General features: G+C 40.2%; 2 protein-coding genes across 3 annotated transcripts in view; one reads left to right on the plus strand and one right to left on the minus strand.

The window, feature by feature from the left end:
• Window positions 1-25,446, minus strand: part of LOC134536553 (myotubularin-related protein 6) — a 211,039-nt gene that overhangs the window by 167,719 nt on the left and 17,874 nt on the right. The gene's annotated exons all lie outside the window — the stretch shown is intronic.
• On the plus strand, window positions 1,331-7,924 carry LOC134536552 (uncharacterized). Its single transcript, XM_063376297.1, has 4 exons — window positions 1,331-1,393; window positions 2,616-2,717; window positions 2,820-2,901; window positions 3,406-7,924. Exons 1-4 carry the CDS (start codon window positions 1,337-1,339, stop codon window positions 7,470-7,472), a joined length of 4,308 nt encoding a protein of 1,435 aa, XP_063232367.1. The 5' UTR covers window positions 1,331-1,336; the 3' UTR covers window positions 7,473-7,924.

Genomic DNA, 25,446 nt, shown 5'->3' on the forward strand with positions numbered 1-25,446 from the left:
TGGCCGGCGGAAGTGACGTAATCCAACATGGCTGATGAAGCGAAGCCTTAAGGTGACTGCCGCGGATCCCCGATCCCCCACCACCCACCGGTGCCCCCATACGAACCAAATACATCTACTATTGGCACACCTGAATTGTAAATTTAGTATAAATAGCTCGACAATCGAGCTCTATCAATCAGTTGACGTTCGGACACGATGACGCCATTCCAGCCGGAAACCGAGTACCTGAGTGCGAAACCAGACTACAGCTGTATTGAATACAGTTTCCTGGACGAAGAAGAAAACTTACGCACATATACGGAAATATGTTACGGCGGAGTCTTGCATTTCCTAATGGTCCATTCGCCACGCAGTTATGAGCCATCACAACAACAAATAAACTGTTGCGGGGCGGAAAAGTGCGTCGTGTTTAACCTCAGACCAACATTTGTTCTTCCATGCACCAAGGAAGAAATTCTCGGTACAACTCTACACGCATCCGACTGCACGCCAGAAGACTGTAGCGGTATCGACCCCGGCACCTCGGGCTGCAGTGAGCAGTCCAAACACGAGGTTTCGAAGCGCAGCGACCTGTCCAAACTCGTCGCTTCGAAGCGCAGCGACCTGTCCAGACCTGAACTCAAGACTAGGACTCGTCGTCGGCCCTCTCCCAGACTCGAACCGACAACTCGGCGCCGAAGCATCAAGAAACGTGGATTGAGCGTCGATACGCCGAAGATCTACAGTGATAATGCTACGGACTGTTACGAATTTGATTCTGTAAAAACCATTCGTAGCGCCCTGTGTTCTGTACTCTCTGCCTTGTTAGATGTTTTGAAGTAATAAAAAAAAATTAAAAACTATTGTGTTTTACTTATTTATTTATCATTCCGTTTAAAAAATAATTTGCTGTTGAAAAGGTAATCATAAAATTAAAAAACAAATGATATTTTTCAGTAAATTATTTAAATATGAAAGTGATGAAAATAACCTAATCTATAAAGTGTCATAATATATAAATTTTCAATAAGTTGGTAATTATTTCGTCTGGAGCATTGAGATTCACGTGGCAACTCTTCCAGCTGCCAGGAGCTGAATGATTCTGATTGGCTAGTGAGTATCCCCCCCCCCCCCCACCAAACAGTCAACATTTCCTGCCCCCCCTCCTGATTCCCGCAACATTCGCTCCTCCCACTTTTCCCTCATCCCTCCCATTAATTCAAAATAGTGCTGACCATGCTGCAGTTTTCGCGGAACCTGATTGGCTTGAGCCTGTGACCAAGGGGGGAATTTACCTATAAATTGACGTGTGAGACGTCGGGGGCTTCACTTTTGGTCTTGCCGCCGTCGCCGTATGATCGCGTTCGAGTTCTCCAGCTTTACTTCCCGTCTCTACAACTCCAGCAGCTTGGTAAGTACAACTTCTCCGTAAATTTTAACTTTGAAAATTTTGACGTAAATTTTAACTTTGAAATTTTTCCGAACGTTTTCAACTTTGAAATTTTTTCGTAAATTTTAACTTTGAAATTTTTTTGAACGTTTTCAACTTTGAAATTTTTCCGAACGTTTTTAACTTTGAAAATTTTTCGTAAATTTTAACTTTGAAATTTTTCCGAACGTTTTTAACTTTGAAATTGTTTTGAACTGTAATTTTTTTTTTATTTTAACATTACGGTTTCGCGTGTGTGTATGCCTTCGCTGCGTCCTTCACTCAGTCAGCAAGCCTAACAGCTGGCCACTGGGTGAAGGCCGGAGCTGAGCTAGCTAGTACGTGACGTGGTGATAACACTCGAGCGAGCGCGCACGGCTGACGAACCGCCCGCCGGCTCCCCAGCCAGCCGGCCGGCAGAGAGAGCGTAGGAAAAATAAAAGTACGCACTAGGCATAGTAATCGTCTGTTTTCCAAAAAATTTTAGGAAATTTGTGAGTATGTTTATTTTTTTTTCATGTCTAAGATTGGTACTGCCTAGATGATGTGTGCGAGTGGAACTGTTTAGAGCCTGCGTTAGGTTCAGTAGTAATATTTTACAGTTGTGATTATTACAATTTTTTTTCAGTCGAAATTATTAGTGTCATCAGTTGCAGTATATTTCATCTTGTAATAATAGTTTTCCCTGGCATACATGTTAGTTATTATTCATGCATGATCGACTTAGCTCGAAACAAGATGGATGCCGTGCACACCCGTGTCCTACCGACGGGCAGCGCGCGCAGAGCGTGCCCTCCCCCCTCCCTGCTTCAGCCCCCACCCATGGTGCGCTTCCCTCCCTCCTCCTGGACGGACTGTCCCCCCCTCATCGTCGCCGCGTGTGGACCCTACCGACCCCCCGCGCTCCCTGACCGTCCCGTGCACGGAACGATGTTTCCGCCGCGCCCTGCAGCTTACGTCTGGCTAGTTACCGCGCACCGCCGCATGGGGCGCCCAAGTCGGCCTGCCTGCCCCCTCGCCAGGCCCAAAAAAATAAATAACAGATGCACGCGCACTTGCTATCATAATCAAATAGAAAAAATAAATTTGTTTCATAAAAAAAATTAAAATTTATTAAAAAAACTAAATACAAAAATATACCAAAAAAAATACGAGTAACTTACTATTGAAGTACATTTCGTAAAAAATACTATATGTGTTGCAGGTATTCAGTGCATCTCCTTGCGTCGAGCTACTCCCCAGTGTGATCCGCTTGGAGAACGCCTGTCTGCCCTCTGGAGTCCTGCACCGTTCCTCTTCGATTCCGGTAAGTACTTAAAACATAAAATTTTGACATCAGTGTCTTTGCGCTGTCTTGAGAAAAAAAATTTCGAGTGCTAAGCCAGGTGGTCCCTTTTCTATGTTACAGGTTCCTGTGTGCTGTACGGCGTTCCAGCCCTCCTTGTTGTGCGTGCGTGCAGTACACACAGAGTCGTTCCTGTGTTCTTCTGGTGAGTTGAATTTAATTTTTTTAATGCGTGTGTAGTTGTTTCTGCGTGCGTGTAGCTGTCTTTATGCAAGTGTATTTTGTTTGTGTGTAGGTGTGGTTGTATTTATGTACGTGTATTTGTTTGTGTGTGTGTGTGTGTGTGTATGTGTGTGTGTGCGCTCGTGGTTGTATTTATGCACGTTTATTTGTGTGTGTGTGTGTGTGTGTGTGGTTGTATTTATGCAAGTTTATTTGTTTGTGTGTGTGTATGTGTGTGTGTGCTCGTGGTTGTATTTATGCACGTTTATTTGTGTGTGTGTGCGCGTGTAGTTGTGTGTGTGGTTGTATTTATGCACGTTTATTCGTTTGTGTGTGTGTATGTATGTGTGTGCGCTCGTGTTTGTATTTATGCACGTTTATTTGTGTGTGTGTGTGTGTGTGTGGTTGTATTTATGCATGTTTATTTGTTTGTGTGTGTGATCATTATGATGTTCTTGTTGCTATAATTTTTCCGTTGGTGTTACAGACTTCATCATGAAGAGGACCGCGTCTGGTGTTCCCGTGGCAGCCGGCCAGCCCTCAGCATCGGGAACCTGCCAGCTTGTGTCATCTCAGGTATGTGCACCGTCACCAGGTAATGGGTGTGCGTACTGTGGCAAAGGTTTTACCAATACCCAAAATGCTAGACGGCATGAGCGCATCTGCGCAGCTAATCCTGGCTGTAATACAGCAAGCCAATGTCATATCTGCGGTATGACAATAAGCCGCAAGGACAGTTTAGCCCGTCATATGAGAACGTGTGAGGGCACCGTCGAGCACAGCACAGGCTCGAGGTGCATTCACTGCGGGCAGCAATTCAAATATAGCCATGATGCCAGACGCCACGAGAAGAGCCAGTGCCTGTTTAATCCCGAGCGCATTGCATTTACATGCACTACATGCCAGGGCGAGTTTACCCGCAAAGACAATCTATTGACGCACATCAAGACGTGCAAGGGCCTGGCTCCCAAGAGACGGTGCGTAGACGTGACCTCCGGCCTGCAACAGCCCGGCCCCAGCACTCGTCCGCAATACATGGCGAGTGTGCCCGACCAGGCACAGCGAGACTTGGAGGCGCAAGCGCCTGACCAGGCTCAGGTTGACTTGGAGGCAGGCGGTACCGGGTTCGTTGAGGCGGAGACTGCGTTCCGCCGCAACCTAAAGACCTTAGTGGCAGTCAATGGTGCGACCAAAGACATTTGCACGTACCTGGGCGAAATGAAAAATAACTTGATCAATCGCATTTACCAGGAAGTACGTGAAAATGGCCCAGTTAAGTTCAATGTATGGCTTGAATGCGATTATGCCAAGCCCGCTCCCTTCGATGAAGGTGTCGACAAGAGGGTGTTCAAGACGAAGAATGTACCCATCTACGAAGAGAGCGACATTGAAGAGGCAGTAACAGAATGCATTGCGAAAATATGTAGGGAGGAGGACGAATATGTCAGTAAAGGCTCGGGGTGGACTCTGTCTGCAGTAAAGAAAATTCAGCTCCGTTTCAACAAGCTAGTTCCTCTTCGAGTCTCCTCCTACATTGATCTGCCTGCTGTCATCAAGAACCGTGAAGCATGCATAAATCCCATGAACCTGGAAGACAACGAATGCTTCAAGTGGGCCATACTGGCGCGGTACGTGGAGGGGGTGAGTCCTCAACGTGTGGACAAGCGCTACCACGACCTGGAGGGAAAATTTGATTTTTCAGGATTGGAGTTCCCTACCCCCCTCCACCAAATCAAAGTGTTTGAGCGAAACAACAAAGAAGTGTCTGTCAACGTCTACAACATTGACGAGAACGACAAGATCGCGCCAGTGCGTGTGGGGAAGGAGGAAAAACGACATCATTTCGACCTCCTGCTTCTGTCGAACGAAGATAGTAACTCTCATTTCTGCTATATTAAGAACTTCTCAAGACTCGTCAGGCCTCAGATCACTGCCCACACAGAAAAAATCCATGTCTGCAAGAGATGCTTCACGTACTATCACGATTTGACACGAGATTCAGGGCTGACAGGGCAGCAGTGTCTCGACGCGCACAAGAAATTCTGCAGCACCCATGCTCCCGTGCGCGTCGAGATGCCTAAAGTTGACAAGAACGGCAAGCCACCTGTCATGGAATTCAAAAATTACCACCACATGACAAAGATGCCCATCGTCGTTTATGCGGATTTTGAAGCCCTGCTAGTACCCATCTCATCATGCCAGCCGGACCCCCAGAAATCAGGCACCTATGCATATCAAAAACATGAAGCATACAGTTATTGCATATATGTAAAGGTCGACAATAGCGTGATCCCAGCCACGCTCACCGCCTCGCTGCCACAAGAGCAGATGCTATACAGGGGGCCCGATGCTGAAGCAAAATTCGTGGAGGACATAGTCGATATTGGGAATCATGTGAAGGAAATATACCAGACCAGCCTGCCCATGACGCCGCTGACGGCTCAAGAGTATGCCAGATTCGCCGCAGCCCAACAGTGCTGCTACTGTAATACAGTATTTACCATGGAAAATTATAAAGTCAACGACCACGACCACTTCAGTGGAAAGTACCTTGGTGCCGCCTGCAACAGCTGCAATCTTCTGCGCAGGCGGCCCAAGAAGCTTGTTGTGTACTTCCACAACCTCAGCTACGACGAGAAGTTTATCATCAAGAAACTGGGCTACGACAACAAGGAAATATTCATAATCCCCCACACGCAGGAAAAAATGATAACATTTTCGAAAAGCCTGGGCAACAAATTCTCCATACAGTTTATCGACACATTCAGGTTCATGGCACGAAGTTTGGCGTCCCTCGCGTCGTACCTGCCAGCCGACAAATTCAAAGAGACTTCGAAATATTTCACACCAGAAGAAATGTCCCTCGTCACGAGAAAGGGTATATTCCCCTATGATTATGTTTCCAGCTGGGAGAAACTGGACGAGCCACAACTGCCTGCAAAGGAAGATTTTTACAATATGTTAAATGACAGCCATATTAGTGATGCAGATTACGAGCACGCGCAGGCAGTGTGGAACAAGTTCGGCTGTGTGACCCTGGGCGAGTACAGCGACGTATATTTAAAGATGGACGTGCTGCTTCTTGCAGACGTTTTCGAGAACTTTCGTCAGCTCTGTCTCGACACGTACGGGCTTGACTGCAGCCACTACGTCAGCTCCCCAGGGTTCACGTTCGACGCCATGTTGAAACAGACACAGGTACGACTAGAGCTTATAACCGACTATGACATGTATATGTTCATCGAGGCTGGGATCAGGGGTGGGGTGGCACAAGTGGTCAAGCGCCACTGCAAGGCCAACAACGTCTGCCTTCCCCGCACCTACGATCCCAGCCAGTCGTCGAAGCACATACTCTATCTGGACGCCAACAACCTCTACGGATGGGCCATGTCGCTGCCGCTGCCAGTCAGAAGCTTCAGGTGGGTGGGCGCTGATATCGACGTGATGACGATACCTGACGAGGGGCGGATGGGGTACATCCTAGAAGTTGATGTAGAGTATCCGTCTGCCCTCCACGAGGAACATAAGGACCTGCCGTTCCTGCCCATCAGCCAGTGCCCGCCCGGCTCGAGACAAACTAAATTAATGACAACTCTCGAGCATAAGGAAAATTACATCATTCATTATAGAAACCTGAAGCAAGCTCTCCAGCACGGACTGCAAATAAAGAAAATTCATAGAGTACTTCAATTTGAGCAGCGTGCGTGGATGAAGTCCTATATTGAAAAAAATACGATTATGAGACAACATGCTACAAATGATTTCGAGAAGGAATTCTTCAAGCTGGCAAATAACTCCTGCTTTAGCAAGCTCATGGAAAATAAATTCAAGCGGCAGCGTATGGAGCTCGTATGCAGCGAGGCGAGGCTCCGAAAGGTTATTGCCAAGCCAGCGTTCCAGGACCGAACCATTTTGGACGAAGACCTATCGCTAATAAAACTCCAACATGAGAAAATATATCTTGACCGCCCTATATATGCGGGGTTCTCGGTCTTGGACTTGTCCAAAACGCTCATGTATAATTTCCACTATGATGTGATGAAGACAAGATATAAGGACAACATTTCGCTGGCGTACATGGATACGGACAGTTTCATCTACGAAATCAAGACGCGCAATTTCTACCAGGACCTGGCCGACGACTCTGCGCTCATGAGCGTGTTTGACACGAGCGCGTATCCCATTGGTCACCCCTGCTACTCACCCACCAATAAAAAAGTGGTGGGCAAATTCAAGGACGAGTGCAATGGGGTGACGATGGAGGAGTTTGTCGGCCTCCGAGCAAAGCTATATACATACAGATATGGGGAAACGATTACAAAGAGAGCAAAAGGAATACAAAAGTGTGTGGTAAAAAATAAAATTACATTTGAAGATTTCCTCGAGGTCCTGGAGGAACACGCAACAAAGCGCCCGCAAGTCCGGTCCATACGGTCGCACCAAATGACATTATACACAGAATGCTCGAATAAAATATCACTCTCATGGCACGATGATAAACGCATAATATGCGATGATGGTATACACACATTACCATATGGGTACAATGGTTAATGTTATTTTAACCATACCGCAGTATTTATGGAAAAATGAATTTTTTTCCTTCCACGAAAAAAGGAACTGAACAAATAACATGAAATGTTGAAACTGGTGTCTGTGCTCGTACGTTTCGCGCAGGATTCTCTGTCGGGGTCCCAGGCTTCTGCTGTGGTAGCCGAGAAGAAGACCCTGACGGGAATCTGTACCGTGATGTACGAGTATGGGACTAGTGTTTGCCACTTGGTAGCCACCCATGTCTCTGTTGATTTGGTGTACATAGCCTTCGTCGATGGATTTTTCATCGTTGGTTTCCTGAGTCCGCTCGTTGTAGTTATGTTGCACCCACACTCTTTCGTGGTGCTTTTTTTTGTTTGTTTTTTTACACCTAGATTTTTGGTCTTCTGGTGCTATTTTTCCTTGATTTCTTGCACTCCACACTGTTTCGTGGTGCGATTCGTTTTGTTCATGCACCTACACACTGTTTCGTGGTGCTTATTTGGTTGGTTGGTTGGTTGGGTTGGAAGTGGTGGTTGTATGCACCTACGTTAATTTGTGGTGCTGTGCTCTCTTGGTTGGTTGGTTGGTTGGGATGGAAGTGGTGGTTTTATGCATCCTCGTTTGTGGTGCTGTGCTCTCTTGGTTGGTTGGTTGGTTGGGATGGAAGTGGTGGTTTTATGCATCCTCGTTGTTTGTGGTGCTACATTTTTTGGTTGGTTGGGTTGGAAGTGGTGGTTTTATGCACCTACGTTAATTTGTGGTGCTCCGTTTTTTGGTTGGTTGGTTGGGTTGGAAGTGGTGGTTTTATGCACCTACGATGTTTTTGTGGTGCTCCGTTTTTTGGTTGGTTGGTTGGGTTGGAAGTGGTGGTTTTATGCATCCACGTTGTTTGTGGTGCTGCATTTTCTTGGTTGGTTGGTTGGGTTGGAAGTGGTGGTTTTATGCACCTACGATGTTTTTGTGGTGCTGCGCTCTCTTGGTTGGTTGGTTGGGTTGGCCGTGGTGGTGTTTTGCATCCTCGTTGTTTGCAATGCCACGTTTTTTGGTTGGTTGGTTGGGATGGATGGAAGTGGTGGTGTTTGCATCCTCGTTGTTTGCGATGCTGCACTCTCTTGGTTGGTTGGGATGGAAGTGGTGGTTTTATGCACCTACGTTGGTTTGTGATGCAAGAATTTTTTTTACACTGATGCGTTTTTTTACACTGATGCGTTTTTTTACACCAATGCGTTTTACACTGATGCGTTTTACACTCATGCGTTTTACACTGATGCGTTTTTTTACACCAATGCGTTTTTTTTATGCATCGATGGGCTCCTTACGCCGATGGTGTCAAGCCGATGGGCTCCTAACATCGATGGTGTCATGGTGATGGGGTCACTACGATGGGCTCCTATCATCGATGGGGTCATGACGTTGGGCTCCTTACATCGGTGGTGTCATGTCGATGGTGTCATCGCTGGACTGTTATGTCGCTGGGTTCCACAGTCGTTGGCATGCAAGATTTCGGCATTGTGTGTCAACGCTGGACTGTTACGTCGTTGGGTTCCGCAGTCGATGACATGCAAGATTTCGGCGTTGTGTGTCACCGCTGGACTGTTACGCCGCTGGGTTCCACAGTCGTTGGCATGCAAGATTTCGGCGTTGTGTGTCACCGCTGGACTGTTACGTCGTTGGGTTCCGCAGTCGATGACATGCAAGATTTCGGCGTTGGGTGTCAACGCTGGACTGTTACGTCGCTGGGTTCCACAGTCGTTGACATGCAAGATTTCGGCGTTGTGTGTCAACGCTGGACTGTTACGCCGCTGGGTTCCTTAGTCGATGACATGCAAGATTTCGGCGTTGTGTGTCACCGCTGGACTGTTACGCCGCTGGGTTCCACAGTCGATGACATGCAAGATTTCGGCGTTGATACATCGTTGTTACTGGGCAATTTCAGCGTTGCTATGTGTTCATATACTAGTTTAAGCACGTGCTTTGTGTCATTGTATCATATGGTAGTTCTTTCTGGTAGGCTTGCATCGTTGTAATGGGCCACGGCTAAATAGAGACGTTCATAAGTACTTGACTACATATGTGACATATATTGCATATGGAGGCAAGGGGCTTGTGCGCGACCTGCCTGTTTAGCGGTGTCGGTCTCCAGCCCGTTCCGAACACAGAGATCTGCGATGGAAACTTTTTGTTTAAATTACTAATATTCTGTTTAAGTTTTTAGCAGGTGAGCAGTTGCTGAGATGGAGGGAGATTCGGTGTGGGGCGGGGAGCTGGTGAGATGGAGAGAGACGACGGGACTAGCGTGGGCTGCTGCTGGGAGAGAGAGGAAGAGACCTGCGAATCTACACACATGCATACATGTCAAATAAAATATGGATATAATTAAATGTATATGTTAACGAAAATATATATATCTGTAAAAAATTTTTTGAGTTTTATTTCTATAATACTAATACCCTTGTTTTTTTTATTTGCTGATTTATTTTTTCTTGAGAAATTTTTTTTTTATAATGTATGTTTGGAATGAAAATTGTTGGAAACAGTAATAGCGATTATTATATTTTAATTTTTTCCGAAAGAGTATAATTAATAGACTTTACATCACAAAAAAAATACAATGAAATTAAGGTGAAAATAAAACAGATAAATACATTGGTTTATATATATTTTATTTACATAATTCCATCACCCCTCACATCAGTCGATGACATTGGACACATTATTTACAATTGCAATAAGGAATAAAAAAATTAAACATCACTGTAGTAATAAGGATGTTCATAGAGCCACAGCTTCAGTAACTGACTATTACAATGTGCACAGTGGAAACCATTATAAAATTTATCACACTTTTCAATTTGGTTTCCGTAAATCTTTAACAGTTTGTTGAAGCCAGGACAGTTGCCTTGTTTACGTAGGTCAATTACATTGGCACTACACAAATCACTCACAATACGTTTCTGTTCATTACCAAGGACGTAAACAACGTCGTCTTCCGGCTCGACGAGATCACGTAGCACAGATGTAAGTTGTTCATAGTCCACATCACCTTCATTCCACGAGAGTCCATTCACTTCATAGGTTAGACGTCGGTTCTCGCGTTGTGACTTTCTGTCTAGCTTAGTCCAGTCACACGGCGGTTTAAAGATGTATTCGCTAGTCTTGACTTCGTCACCGCCAATGACGGACGTCACGGACAGTTGCTTCACTACAGGTCCCTTTTGGGACGTAAGACACTGGACGTTGACGAGAAAGAGTGTCATATTGTCATTACTCACAGTTACACATACGACGAGGCTGGAGTGACGTGACTAAGATGCTGGCTCTGCGAGGATGTCGCTGCGAGGCCGGAGAGCTGACACTACAAGGCTGTGAGGCTGGCCTTGACGGAGACCGGGACGTCTGGATGCTCGCAGCTGTGACCCCTGGCACTAAGGAGCTAGGCTGCTGCTGCCGCTGCCACGCATCTCGTCGCTTCTTGCACCGCGATTTCATGTGCGGCGTGTCGGGCACGGACGACATATCCTTGTCGCACTCGGTGCATGGTAGACAGTCTTGGATGTCTGGGTCTAGCTGCAGGTACACCGGCAGGAACTTGTAGACGTATCTTATCTCTTGAGGGGCGTAGACCAGGAGAAACTCCTTTGGTAGATAAGGTAACTCCGTCTCCTTATCCAGTGCCGCAAGCGTGCGCACTTTACCATATGCTAAGATGGTCGTCAAGATCTTTGCTCCGCTCCCACAACATGCAAACATCGTCATTCCTTCAGGCTGGGAGCTACTGCTAAACTGAAGGCTTCCCGGGTCCTGCGGCCGGTATTTATACTCTAAAAGGTAGAATAGGGGTGATGAGGAGGGTAGGGGTGGGAATGACGGTAAAGTGAGGGAGGGAGTGGAAAAATACAAGAGTAGTGGTGGGGGGAGGTTATTACGATGAAAAATAATAAATTAAAAAAGGGGGGGGGGTATGTTCGTATATGCGTTGGTAAAAGTGGTGGGGGTCATTCTGCCTGCGTCCACCGCGGGGGAAGGATCGGTCGTCATTTTTTAATTTTTTTTGCCTCTGTCGGGTTCGAACCGAGGACTCCGAGCTCCGTGTCGAAAAAGTAATTTTTTTATTAATAATTTATTAAAATTTTATTAAGTGAATTTTTTTATAAATTTTAAAAAAACTTTCGTTAAAATCGGATAATAAATAAAAAAGTTAAAGATGGCGGCCGTAACGAAAATTGCAACGGTGACGTCATCATCCAATATGGCGGGAAACACATCACCGGAATTTTCGAGAAAACACAATTACGTCATCCAAAATGGCAGATCCAAGATGGCGGATCCAAAATGGCCGCCGTGATCTACTTGTCCCATTACGATGTGTCCCGTTACTCTGTCCCGTTACGCTTATCCAAGATGGCCGCCGTGACCTCAGAATCCAAGATGGCGGACACCGACACCACCACCACAGCCTGAAGCCTGATCTCGGACATACATTTACATACTACTTTTATCATAACTTTATCTTGTTTGATACCTCCTTTTGCCTTTTCTCTTTTGGTTGCCTTAGCTTTTTTTCTTTTTAATGTTGTCTTCAGCTTCTTTAATCTGTTTCATAACATCTTCAAATGTGAGTGCCATGTTATTAAATGTCAATCTTTTGTTCTTGGCCTTCATTTGAGTCGTTTTAGGTTCAGTAGGAGTAAGGGCATCGAAAATAACTTTTCGAAAAACATCTATTTGATGGAAACTACTATCAGGCATTGTGGTTGGTGGTAATTTGTCCTGAAGATGAGGGACTAGTAGAACAACTGTTCAAATATAGATTTCTGTTACGGCTGCTAGTCGTACGCCTATTTGGCTGTGCACCTGATGTTCCCGACTCCGAGGGTCCTCCCGAAGAAACCGTCCAAAAACTCACAGCACTCGGATGGGTCGTCGTCGTCATTTTCCAGAACCTCGTAGTTAAAGCGTAGTTTGACAATGTGGATCTTGACTTAATTTCCACATGTCCCGTGTAGTTACGTTGGTGGAGTCTATACCTGAACGAACTCTATGACTCAGCATCGACGAATAATTCACTCAAAACTTTGTTCTAGCAATAACGACGGTTCTTTAACAGTCCTTAAAAAAAATGCAAGTTCGTGCACTTTATTTATAATCATTGCACAAACCATACGCAGAACTATTTGAAGTCTCTATCAAATGATAAAAACGTCTTGTTCGCCAGAAGTTAGAATTTATTCAAATCTTTCAAACAGAATGTTCTTTTTTGGTTGCTTCCGCTCCGTCAGTTTTTTCAAGAGAAATAATAAGTGAAATTTAACGAAAATCGCTTAAGTCCAGTAAACTTCAATATAACAAGCATGTTTATACAGTTTCAATAGAGAAAGACTATTACACATCAATAATATAACCTGGCATTACTCCATTAACTTTAACAAGAAAAAAATAATTAAATAATTCAAAGTTGTGAGAATATTTATCCACACTAACATATTTTTATGTATGCAAAGTTCACAATTACTAGTATTTTTTCCCCCTAATTCACAAGATTTTTTAGCCCAATTTATTTCAATGTCATCAGTTCTAATATAAAAGTCTAACATTCTTCCCGCACATTGAATATGAATGCCTGTATGCTACATTTATTATGCCAAAATCCGCATACCATCCTAAAATTGGGTATGTAAGTTCCATTTTTTTTTCCTTTAAATAAACGTTTTTGATTTTATAGCTAAAAAAATGTTATCTTATAGAAGGTTAAATGTTAAATTTGGTCAAGATAATTTGGAAAAATTAAATTTGAATATAGTGTCTTATCACTGTGCTACCTCACATGCATATAATTTGCTACCCAATTTTTAGGTTTATTCATACATTTGTGCTTGGATTTATTTTCCGATGTGAAAACAATATTATTACTAGTATTTGTGTTTTTGGACCGGGTACATTTCAATTTGGTTTTAAAAATGTTTAACGCATCCATGTTGGTTGGTCTTTACTTAATGTAAATGACACTCATCAATAATTTTAAAAGAATGTTAAGCATACCGAATGGTATTGTTGCGAAAGTGTGCCAGGCCCCGCATGGTCACTGACCGTACGAGCGCATGACTGGGGATTAGGGCGGCACCCCCCACCCCCCGGCTCCACCCTTCCTCGGCGCCGTCATCGATCCCTGAGTGGCCTGGGAAGCCCACGGGCCTACAGAGGCCGCTACGTGGAGTGGCGTGAATGAAGAAGTCTTTCTTGATGCTTCGAGCGTAGGGTCGGCCCGGGATGATGCGACACATCACCACCACTCCCGTCAGTTCCCGAAAAAAGGCCAACGGGTATAAAAGCGGCGACGCGGGCCTCCGCGGGGAGTTGAGTTCCAACAGGCGAGATGAGTGTGCGGCTGAGTGGCGCGAGACTGTGTGTGGACAGGTGCAGGGTGAGGGGCGAACCACTGTCGAGCCTAGCTCCAGGTGAGGAGTGTGAACTATGGACTGGACTGATACTTAGTGATTTAATTAGTAGGTAATGCAAATATCAGTAGCAAATAAAACTGTATAAAATTAATTGGGCTTTTCTTACGAACCCGCTTTCCCAATCATAATAGTATTAATATTGTAACGAATAGAAAAACAGGTTCAAAAAGGAGAGCCCAATTAACTACAATTTTATTTATTAACGACTATTAACACTATTAATTAAATAACACTTAAAATGTCTGATTAAAAATGTTTTCATTAAGTGCACACTTTACTCCCCCCACTGGAGCTCGGCTCGACAGTGGCTCGTCTCTTACCCCGCACCTCTGTCCCAACACACTGCCTCGCATCACTCACTCGTCCAGTCCCGAGGCACCAGTCTACGAGCGCCTGTCATCCGGTTACCGCTCTCAACCAACACCGAGGAGTCACTTCAATGCCTCGGAGGCCGGCGTCACCCTTTTTATACCTCTCAGACTATTTCTGTAATGGTCTTGCACCCCTTCAGAGTGTCGCGTCATCAGGGTCGACTTGATACCCGAAGTCACCAGAACAATGGCATTCCAGTTACACTACTTCACGCAGGCGGGGCTCTGGGAACGTGCCGAACCCTCCAGAGCCACAAAAAGAAAGCTATGAGGATGGGAAAGAGAGGGAGGGGGTAGCGAGGCGCCGTTGCTAACCGGATTAGGCGTCTATACATAATGGAACGCGCCTCACCCATGGGCTAACGGGCCAGCTGGTTGGCTATCCGGGCCACTGGCGTGCCTATTATACTTTTTTAAATAGGATAGTATATGCGTACTGGTTATGGCTAATACACACGACAGCTTTTACATTGCTATTTTTATTTATGCAACCAAATATCTTTAATAATTTGCTAGACAGTACAGTTTCAACGAAAAATTAATAATATAGTGCAATTATATTAAAAACTAGTTTTTTTTTCTTTTTTTTTTTTGTACATACTTGAATTTTCAAACTTCAAGAACATTAATAAAGCTTAATATACAACATATATTCCAATATTTTTGCATATTCATGCTGCCAAAGTGCTTCTTCGTATGTTTTCCATTCCAAGCATCAGGCACTTTCTTATAATTCCTAGAATATACTCAATTAGAATATCAAAACCCTGAGCTGGAAATCAGCCTGCGCAGGTAGGTTATGTGTTGTGCTCGTAGTGCAACTCCCATAAAGATAACATATCCAATTTGTTTCATAAGTTAAGCAAGATAAGTACCCGGGTTGGGGGGCAAAAACAAACTGGGTTTTGTTTTGTTTTTAAACCAAACTACCTTTTTTTATGCCAGATTTCTTTGGTATAAACAATCTTTTTTTTATTAAATTAGTTATTTTTGTTCTTCAGCATGTTCAAATGAAAGCCATATAACATCCTGCTTTCTGCCACTCATGTTGAACCAGAAAAGTTATAACATCAAAGAACTGAGGTCAAGCAAATCTGCACATCTGACTGGAACTTAACCACAGAAGGGGGATTTTCAGTACAATTGGGTATTTCTCAAAGAAGAGGATTTTCTTTTTAAGTTAATTATTTATTTCCTTTTTTTTTACAATTACTACAAATCACTAATTAATTTAATTTTAGGGGAGTATCTAGCTGGGTACAATTTACAATTTATTCTGATAATTTAAATGATAAGATCTTGATTGATTAGTATATAATTTTTTGTACCTGTAAATCACACGAAACATTAATGAACAAACTATTATTGTTGTTATTAGAGTTGAATTAGACCTCTCATCAAAATTTATTAGATAATGTATTTAAAAAACCATTTGATTTTATAAAACCCACTTGGTTTAAACCATGGTTTGTGGTTTGAATCAGCCAACACAGCTAAATACTAAACAAATATTTTTTATTGAAAATGACTACGAACATATTTAAAATGGAATGCCAAACATTTTGATAATGATTAATTTAAAAAGTTCTACGGGCAATGCCAATCTTTTCACTGAAGTAAAATTATTTAATTGAAATAATTTAAAGTATCACCCTTATTTCCCATAAATTTTGGGACCCAGAGGAAAAATGTGGTTTTTAAAGGCTGATTATTATACAACGAAAAAGGTCACCATGTTGTATTATCCTTTACCCCACCTTTTTCGAGAAAAACTTGTATAACATTTAGAACAAAATACTTCAACGCCTGGCACATACGCAACACTCACAACTCAGGTTGAAACAGTTGCCTAAATTCAGGGACCCTCATTGTTAAGTGATGTACATGCCAATATATATCGAGGAAATATATATAAAAGAAAACACTGAACTAATAATTAAACTAAAACAACTGCAGATGTAACTTAAAGACAAACGTAAATGTTGAACAAACTATATCAGTCATCAAACCCTACCAGAAAAAAAATTTGGTCACGCCTTTATTTGTGAGGAAATATCTCCTCATAAAACGTTAACTTGATAATTAAAGGACTTTTACTTTAGTTACTACAGTACATTATATGATTTAATAGCATGTTTTTTACCTTTACCATTTTTCTACAGTAAACTGCAAAATGGGTGAAAAGGCCATCAGTTTTGTTTAATTATAAAAGTCATATCTTTGAAGATAATCAAGCGGAATGTTACACATGCTGTATGGCTTATAAACATGCAAAATATACCAACTCTTTGTAAATTGCTGAAATTATACTTTTTAATAATTGAAAAATTGGAAATATGGTTTTAACATTAAAAAATTATATTGTCTGATTCAATCACACCTAATACAAGATATTGGCAATGATTAAAATACCTTCTTTTATTCAACATCCTCTGAAATATCACCTCTTAGTTGTAACAGGCGTAAATACATATTATTTATAAAAATAAAAATCATATTGATCCACTAAATCAGTATTGATAGGATAAATTTCCATTCAATACAAATTTAAGTTATTAAAATTATTTTGGATTTCAATCTGTAGTATAAGAGAAAGGAATGTTTGGTTTGGTTTGATTAATGGATATTGTCATATTTACTAAATTTGTAGTTCTGAACTTTTACACAGGCATCCCTGTGGAAAAAGAGGAGAGAGGTGAAATATTTGGGATTTTTGTTAATAATTTAGGTATCTGTAATAAAGTGAAATTATAATTTAAGGATAGTTACAATCAAAATAAATGGAAGTGTACATGATGGCATAATCTTAATTAAAATAAAAAAGAATAAAATAATTCCTTGAACAAACAAAAACAAGAGTTACAAAACCAGATACTTCATCTATACTACAAATTTAAACTTACCAAACGACTTGTGCATAAGCACTTAAAAAAATATTCTTAAAGGTTTTGTTGTGAATTAAATTCTTTACATGCCTGACAGTTTATTGTCAATATTTTTTTGATAAAAATGTTATGAACTAATCACATACTTTTCTTAGAATGGTGAAATATCAGCAATATCCCATAATTGTACAAGCGAAGCCATTGGTTAACAGCTAGTTATAAAAATATTGTTCAACCTCAACTTCACAGATGTATACTAGCCTTGGATAGCACTTTGGACCTTAAGTTGTATAGATGTTTCCAACTTATTTTGTCATGATGAATCTCCAACCGAAGTTAGTCGGTCGAATCCAGACTCACTATGTATATACATATGTATATTATATACATATATAATCTTTTGAAATGTTTCGGGATCTAGGAACCATGAAATAAATATCTAAGTAAAAATTTTCCATTAAGTCAAATGAACAACTTTCTTTGAATTTTCGCTGAGCATCAAGACAAATAAAATTTTTTTTATCTAAAAATCAATTAATGGTATTTAAAAATATATATAATAGTAAACAGTTATTTACTAAATATACCAATTTCAAAATACCACTAAAATAAATTTAAAATTTAGATATTTTTTTCTGTCTGCTTTATCATCATGCAATAACTACTAAATGGTTGTCAATGAATATTTTTTGTTGGTATGGTCTCTAATGAGTGAGTGAAAAGGGGCTGGATTGATAACGTAAACTCAAATTTTTGAATCTAATCCAGCAGGAGGTAGGTAAGAAATTGGGTATAAAAATAAAAAACAAAAATTATATATCCTATATACAGGTTTTTTAAATGTCATCCCTAAGAGATAAAAAAATGGATAAAAGCATAACAGATTAAGTACATGTTTTTTTTAAATTTTTTTTACAAAATCCCAAAGCTATTTGGGTGGAAAAAAATGTAAATTAGTTAAAAAAAAATAACACTACCTCTAAATCTACTTTATTGCATTTGAGGGGAAAGGGGGGAGGAAGTATTAAAAAATAATAATCGGTATACAGAACAAATTTTTTCTTTCTTTTTTTCTTTTTTTTTAATTCATACACTAAATTGGTGAAAAAGGGGTGAATATATTTTTTTAATCATAATATCAAATATAATAAAGTGGTATGTAAAAAATTTGGCATAAATAATATTCATAGTTATCTAAATGTAATTTTTCTCCTTTCAAAAATTACAACCTTACTTAAGGAGGTGAAAACAGGGTGAATTTAGCTTCATAATAATAAATTATATCTCTGGATTTACTCAAAAGCTAAGAACTGGGTAAGCACAACAGTCAAAAAAGTTTCATAATCTGCTTATTAATTATTTGAAATTCTACAAATAAATGGCTGTTTATCATAGAATTCCATGAAACAAGAGCTATGAAAGTTTTTGAACTCTTAAGATTTCAACTAATGGAATGAATGAGAAGGGCTGTTAAGAGATAAAAAACATTTATGCACTGAAAGTTAAAAATAAATAGAACTCTTCTAAAGTTCCGCCCATGTGTGGTTTTGTTGTTAATCAAACCTTGTGCACACCTCATATTTTATTGCAATCATTACTTAAAACAAGAATGTTTTGACTTGCATACCTCTATTTCAATGTTAAAATACTAGTACCATCCCAGGAGCAAAGGCATAGATGGGAAGCTAGTCAGTAGTATAAGTAAGCCAAATACAATTTTAAAATCTCTACATATTATGGGAAACTATCAACAAAGCATAACAAAATTTTTGTTAGAGCTATAATTACTCTCTTGAGGACGTCTCCGCCAACTTCTAACTATGAAAATATACTTAACTGTCAAAAAACAACGGTACACTGCATACCCATTACTCTGAGCAGATTTAAATTCTTATTAAGTGTTATTATTCTGCCAAAAAGGCATTACTTAAGATATACAATTGCTTATCCAACTATGTTGTCGGTTGAAACATATGAGACAGGCTATGTTTAAGATGAATTGTGTGGAGTTTACAGGAATGACTGTTGAGAGTTAATTTCAAACTGTAAGGGTCAACTATACGACACTATGGGCCATAGGCATATCCGAGATAAAATCAAGAAAATTATGAACGATCATGTCATTAGAAGCTCACTGTCTGAAGTTTCGTCTAGTCTATGGACTAATCAGTACAACTCAACTTTGATTATGTTTTAGTTTTGATAAACAGAATTGGGCATTGGGTATCGGTAGTGATAAAACATTTTAAAAAAAGTTTTTTGATCGTTAAATGGTTTTTATTAAAAAAACAAAGTTTTTTTAATAATTATTATTTAAATAGAAAATCTCTAATTTTTTTTTAAATGAAATGTCTAATTCCACTCTAATAACAATAAATGTTTGCTCATTAATGTTTCTTGTGATTTACAGATACAAAATTTATATATTATTAAAGATCTTATCATTTTAATTATCTGAATAAGTTGTAAAATCATATCCAGCTAAATATGCCTCAAAAATTAAAAATATTAAATAGTTAAACCTTATTCTGAAGGGAATTTCCATTTTATGGAGAATCCTCATCCTGTGGGGAACTACCCTTTCTGTTGTTAGGTCCCAGTCAAATGTGCAGATTTGCTGGACTTCAGTTCTTTGTTATTATGACTTTTTTTCTACATAAGTAACAGTAGCAGAAAGTAGAATGTTGTATGGCTTGCATATGAACATGATAAGAACCTAAATAACTAACAGGATACAATAAAACTGATTTAAAATTAAAAGAAACCTGGATTTTTCCCAACCTTGTAAAATCTACAAAAACAAAACAGTCAAATTATTTTATTCCTGATTAATATTGTCACGTGGCTCAAAATTATCATTAATTTATTTAATTAGTTTATTTGTTGAAAATACAATTTTAAATTCTTTTCGCTAGTTCGGGACTTGGTTTCCCTCAAGCTAAGATGGGGTAACACCTTTGTTTGATTTGGGTCTTCGGGGGGCTGGAAGAGTGCGAGTCTTGCACGTCTTTGTCTGGGAACGCAGGCGTGACCGCGTTTCAGCCAGGCCAGCTGACACGTTGTTTGCTGCAGTTCCAGAGAAACGCGGCGCAGACTTGTTTACCGTTGCTTTTAAGGCCAGTTGGGAACGAGGTTGTGCGCACGCGCTTTGCACAGGGCGAGTGTTGCAACCTGGTGGCCGGTTTTCTGACTACGTGGACAACCCGGCACGTTCGACAGCGCGGCCGGCTTGTTGTAATAACTTTACGTGTTTGGAAAACACAGGAAAACTTCCCGTCAGGATGTTTTCCCCGTAGGGGTTTTGCGGCCAAGCAAATGGCTTAAAAGAGATGTAAAATGTTTTCGCGGGGCTGTAATCCTGTGGAAGGCTGTTATGCTGCCCGGCCGTGCGGCGACGTGGTAATGGTTAGGTGAGTGCAATCGAAATGGCGTCTGAGTGATGCCGAACTCTTAGTCTTCCGCTCCTTCATGTTTCTTCGTAGTTAACTTTAAATTTCTCGTTTGGTGTATTATTTGATCTCTTAAATAATTTGGTTTTCAAAGCTCCGTGTTATTAACGTGTAATGAGTTGAGCCCTACAGTTTCCTTTTCATTTTCAAGTATAACTCGGTAATTTGTTTGCATCACGATCCTTGTCTTTTCATGTTTATGATGACGTTATAAACTTAAATTAAATAATTTTTAAAATCAGTTTCGAGGTAGTGGATGTTCTGAATAATTTTTAAAAATGAAGTTGGGGAAAAACTAATGAAGTTTGGTATCATTGGGTGGCCTGGAGGTAATTATTAGGATAATGTTAATGAATTAGTACTAATAATAAAATCTAAATCCGAATTTGAATATGTTATGTCTGTATATGTAAGGCTGGTAGCGGACATGGAAGGTGCCTCATCATTTGTCAGCTCTATTTAATTGTTATAAATAAATGTGATTGTTCTATTGTTTTTAGGTTTCTCTTATTTTTCTCTTAATATCCTGATTTTCTATTCTTGTATAAGAATACACCTACTAAGATTCAATCCTCAGTGAAACTCTCTATGGCTAACTAATGTTTTGAGTTTATAATTTATCTGAGCTACATTTTTGAAGAATTGAACCCCCCCTCTGAAAGTGAGACGTGACAGAAATGGTGGAGATCGCCGGTCAGTAGGTATAAGGAATGTTGGGATACTGGAAAATAAATTAAGATAAGAGTGTTATGTGTGGTCTAACATTTTGATATATTTTAGTGAAGAAGAAGAGCATGCAATGCAGCTGGTGTATTAAGATAGATGTGTTTATAGGATTAATTGTTTAATGACAATAAAATTTATTTTAGGTTATTTCAGGAAACCAGTGGGAGACCAGGGATGGCTGTATTTGTCTAACAATAATTATTTTAAGGTGAAATGTGAAATGTATGCTTAAGTTAAGGACTAATGAAAATAAGTTAAGGTGGAGTCTATTAGGAACATGAATTTTGTGTTAACAAGGGATGACTAGTAAATACACAATTGAAATATTGGATGACAAAGTAAAAAACCCTGAGGACAGTGAAAGTAGTTCTTCGTCAGATGATGAATCATTGAAAGTGTTAAAAGATAAATTAAGCGACATAAAACCAGAATTGAAAGATCAGAATTTAAACATGGAGACAGGCAGGTGTTTTGTGGACCCGGGATATTTTTTTGGAAAGAGATGTGAGGAGGTTGAGGAATTTTTAAAACAGTTTCGCAGAGCAGCCAAGGTAAATGGGTGGAATGAGCAAAAATGTTTGTCATACTTGCCTACATTTTTGAGAGGGCCTGCTTTAAAATGGTATGACAGCTGTGAGAGCACATTGGAGAATTTAACTACATTTGAGGAATTAGCAAACAAATTAAGGGATGCCTTTGTGAGAGTGGGTCACATAGAGTACTTAGAGTTAAGATTGCAGGCGCGAGTACAAGCAGTAGATGAACCTTTCGAGTCGTTTGTGTACGACATATTGAATCTTTGTAACCGACTTGATGCTAAGATGAATGAAGCTAGTAAGGTTAGATATGTATTGCGTGGGTTAAGGCCAGACATTGTAGAGAAAGTTATGCTTTTCCCAAACAATACTGTGGAACAGTTACTAGGTAATTTGAGGAATATTGAGGCAGGTCTGTATTACGCTAAAAATCATGAGAGGACACAGTGGGTAAATTCGAAACAGGAACAAGTACCTATCAGAAATCTTAAAGAAATTCAAACACCAGAAAGAGAATTGTCATCTATCAACACGAGAATTGAGGACAGTTTGATAGAGTTTAATAAACAATTAAAGCAATTACACGGGGAAATGGATAACCTGAGATTACAGGCACAACCAAAGTCACAGTTTAGAACTCAGGGAGGAAATTACAATAATAACAGTACACCAACACAATACCATCGAAATCAGAACAACAATTTTTTCAGGCAGACCCCAAGAAATTCATTTCCAAAAATAACTGACAGACCACAGTGGACCTCAGATGGTAGGCCGATTTGTTTAAAATGCAAACGACCAGGTCACTTGATACGAGATTGCAAAACATCACAACAGGGAAACTAAATAGGGCGAGAGTCGGTCGGGGTGATAACTCGTCCCTTGTTAACCAAATGTCTCTTTTACAAAGTGACGGTATTTTAAGTCAGAAGACAAAAATGTTCGGAAAAGAAATCCCCGTTTTTATCGATACTGGAGCTGCGGTATCACTAATTGAGGATAGATTAGTACCGAAAAGTTGTTGGAAACCCGCAGAACCAAGAGGTTTTACAGGAGTCTCAGGAAGAGTTCAGAAACTTACTAAGATGACCAAATTAAGATTTAAATTAGGACAGTATGTTTATTCACATGCGGTAGGTCGGGTGGAAGCCCCAATAAAAGGGATCATTTTAGGATGTGATTTTCTAACCAAATATGGAGCAGAAATTTCTTGTAAGGGAGGCCAGAAAATGTCATTGACCATAACGCGTCCCGATTGTTTCGTAAATACCACAAATACCGAAATAAGGGAGGTTAAAAGCAAAACCAAAGTAAAAAGGGACCAAATTCAAGTAGATCAAAACCAAAATCTGGTTAATCATAATGTAGGTCAGGATGGAACACAGGAGTTAAGCCAAATCGAGCCAGAAAATATTTTAAGGTTAGGTTGTGTGACAGTTCACAATCATGTTAGAGTAGAGCCAAGGATGCATCATCTTATCGAAATTAATTTTGAAGGAAATAATTTACCTGATGAGGTGCTGATAGAGCCTAAGGAGGATATTTACAACAGATATTCTATACTTGTACCTAGGAGTATTGTAAACAGAAAACATCATACTCACATTTGGGTCACTAATACTACTAACCAGTCAGTTACTCTTCATAAGGGAATGAAATTAGGGTATTTAAATGAGTTTGAGGAAACACCCAGTATTGAGAACAAAGAAGTAACTAAGGTATTACAAGCTAGAGATAAAAATCATGTTGATTTTGATGTATCTAAATTAAACATTAATCCAGAGTTACCAGAGGAACAAAAAAACAGACTAGTAGAGTTGTTGTATAAATATCAAAATGTTTTCAGTTGGGACCCCAGCCAGATAGGGAGAACAAAAGAGGAAGTAGTTTTTCTGGATACAGGGGACAGCACACCCATATCATCTGTACCTTATCGAGTTTCTCCTGGGGAACGGGAAATTATTCATAACATAGTACAAGAACACATTAAGAATGGGATTGTGAGACCCTGTGACACGAGTTGGTGTTCACCAGTTGTTCTTGTTAGAAAAAAAGACAACGATTATAGGATGTGTGTGGACTACCGTCGTTTTAACACTATTCTTAAGGATAATAAATACCCCCTTCCTCGAATAGATGATTTCTTAAGTCACTTGACTGGTGCTAAGTATTTTACTCACTTGGATATGAATTCAGGATACCACCAATTGAGAGTAGCTGAACAGGATCAGGAAAAAACTGCATTTGTTACCACCGATGGTACTTTTTGTTTTGAAACCCTTCCTTTTGGTTTGAAAACCGCTCCGTCAATTTTTCAGAGATCCATGGATAAGACTTTGGCAGGGTTAAAGTGGGGTTCATGCTTAGTCTATTTGGATGACATTCTAGTAGTGGGCAGTACATTTAATAAACATCATGACCGATTAGAACAAGTTTTTAAAAGGATGCAAAATGCTAATTTAACCTAGAAACCGTCAAAATGTACCTTCCGTTATTTTGAAACCGATGTGTTGGGACATTTGGTTAACCATGAAGGGATTAGGCCCCACCCCGATAAAGTAGTAGCAGTGAAAATATTTCCTACACCTAAGGACCAACGAGGGGTGAGAAACTTTTTAGGCCTAGCTTCTTTCTATCGTAAGTTTATAGCAAATTTCTCTCAGATTGCGAAACCCTTGTCGACATTGCTAAAGAAAAATGAAAAGTTTATCTGGACAGACAAGCAAGAACAAGCATTCCAAATTTTGAAAGAAAAGCTGATATCTTCCCCCGTGTTAGCTCACTTCCAGGAAAACCAGACCATTGAAATACATACAGATGCTAGTACATTAGGGATAGGAGCCACATTGTTACAAAGAATTGATGGAAAATTACAATCTATTGCCTATGCCAGTCGAACTCTCACGTCAGCAGAGACTAGATATCCTATAACTCACCTTGAATGTTTAGCCTTGATTTATGCTTTAGACCAGTTTCGGCCTTACATTTACCTGAAGCCATTCAAAATTGTAACCGATCATCATAGCCTATGTTATTTGGATCGTTTGAAATTTAATGCTCATAGCGCAGGAAGGTTAATCAGGTGGGCATTGAAATTGATGGAGTATGAGTACACTGTATGTTATAGTAGTGGAAAAACTCATGTACATGTAGACAGTTTGAGTAGAAATGCTGTCAACACAGGGACAGCCCTTGATGAAGAAAAATCCCTTGAGTTACCTGTTTTTGTGATGCATGATGTGGATTTAGCTAAACTGCAGTATTTTGATGTGAGTCTAAGACCTTTAATTTCTGAGTTGACTCAACCGTCAGGAATCGATAATAAGTTAAGCCGACAAGCGAAAAATTTTTCTTTGTTAAATGGTGTTTTGTACAAAAATAACTCTAACCCAGGTGGTAGAGACAAGCTATTAGTAGTCCCAGAAAGCTTAAAGGCTGAAATTTTGAGGGAAAGTCACAACAATCCCACTTTTGGTGGTCACTTAGGAGTAGTTCGCACCACAGACAAAATTATACGTCGTATTATTGGACCAATATGCTAAAAGAGATTCAGGCCTATGTGAGGAG

The sequence above is a fragment of the Bacillus rossius genome, chromosome 11 (genome assembly GCF_032445375.1).
Source record: "Bacillus rossius redtenbacheri isolate Brsri chromosome 11, Brsri_v3, whole genome shotgun sequence".
Classification (NCBI taxonomy): Eukaryota; Metazoa; Arthropoda; class Insecta; order Phasmatodea; family Bacillidae; genus Bacillus; species Bacillus rossius.

Coding starts and splice junctions, on each gene's coding strand:
- LOC134536552 (XM_063376297.1), top strand. CDS start 1,337: ATGATCGCGTTCGAGTTCTCCAGCTTTACTTCCCGTCTCTACAACTCC. Junction 1,394..2,615: donor TCTACAACTCCAGCAGCTTG/GTAAGTACAACT, acceptor TATGTGTTGCAG/GTATTCAGTGCATCTCCTTG. Junction 2,902..3,405: donor GTCGTTCCTGTGTTCTTCTG/GTGAGTTGAATT, acceptor TTGGTGTTACAG/ACTTCATCATGAAGAGGACC.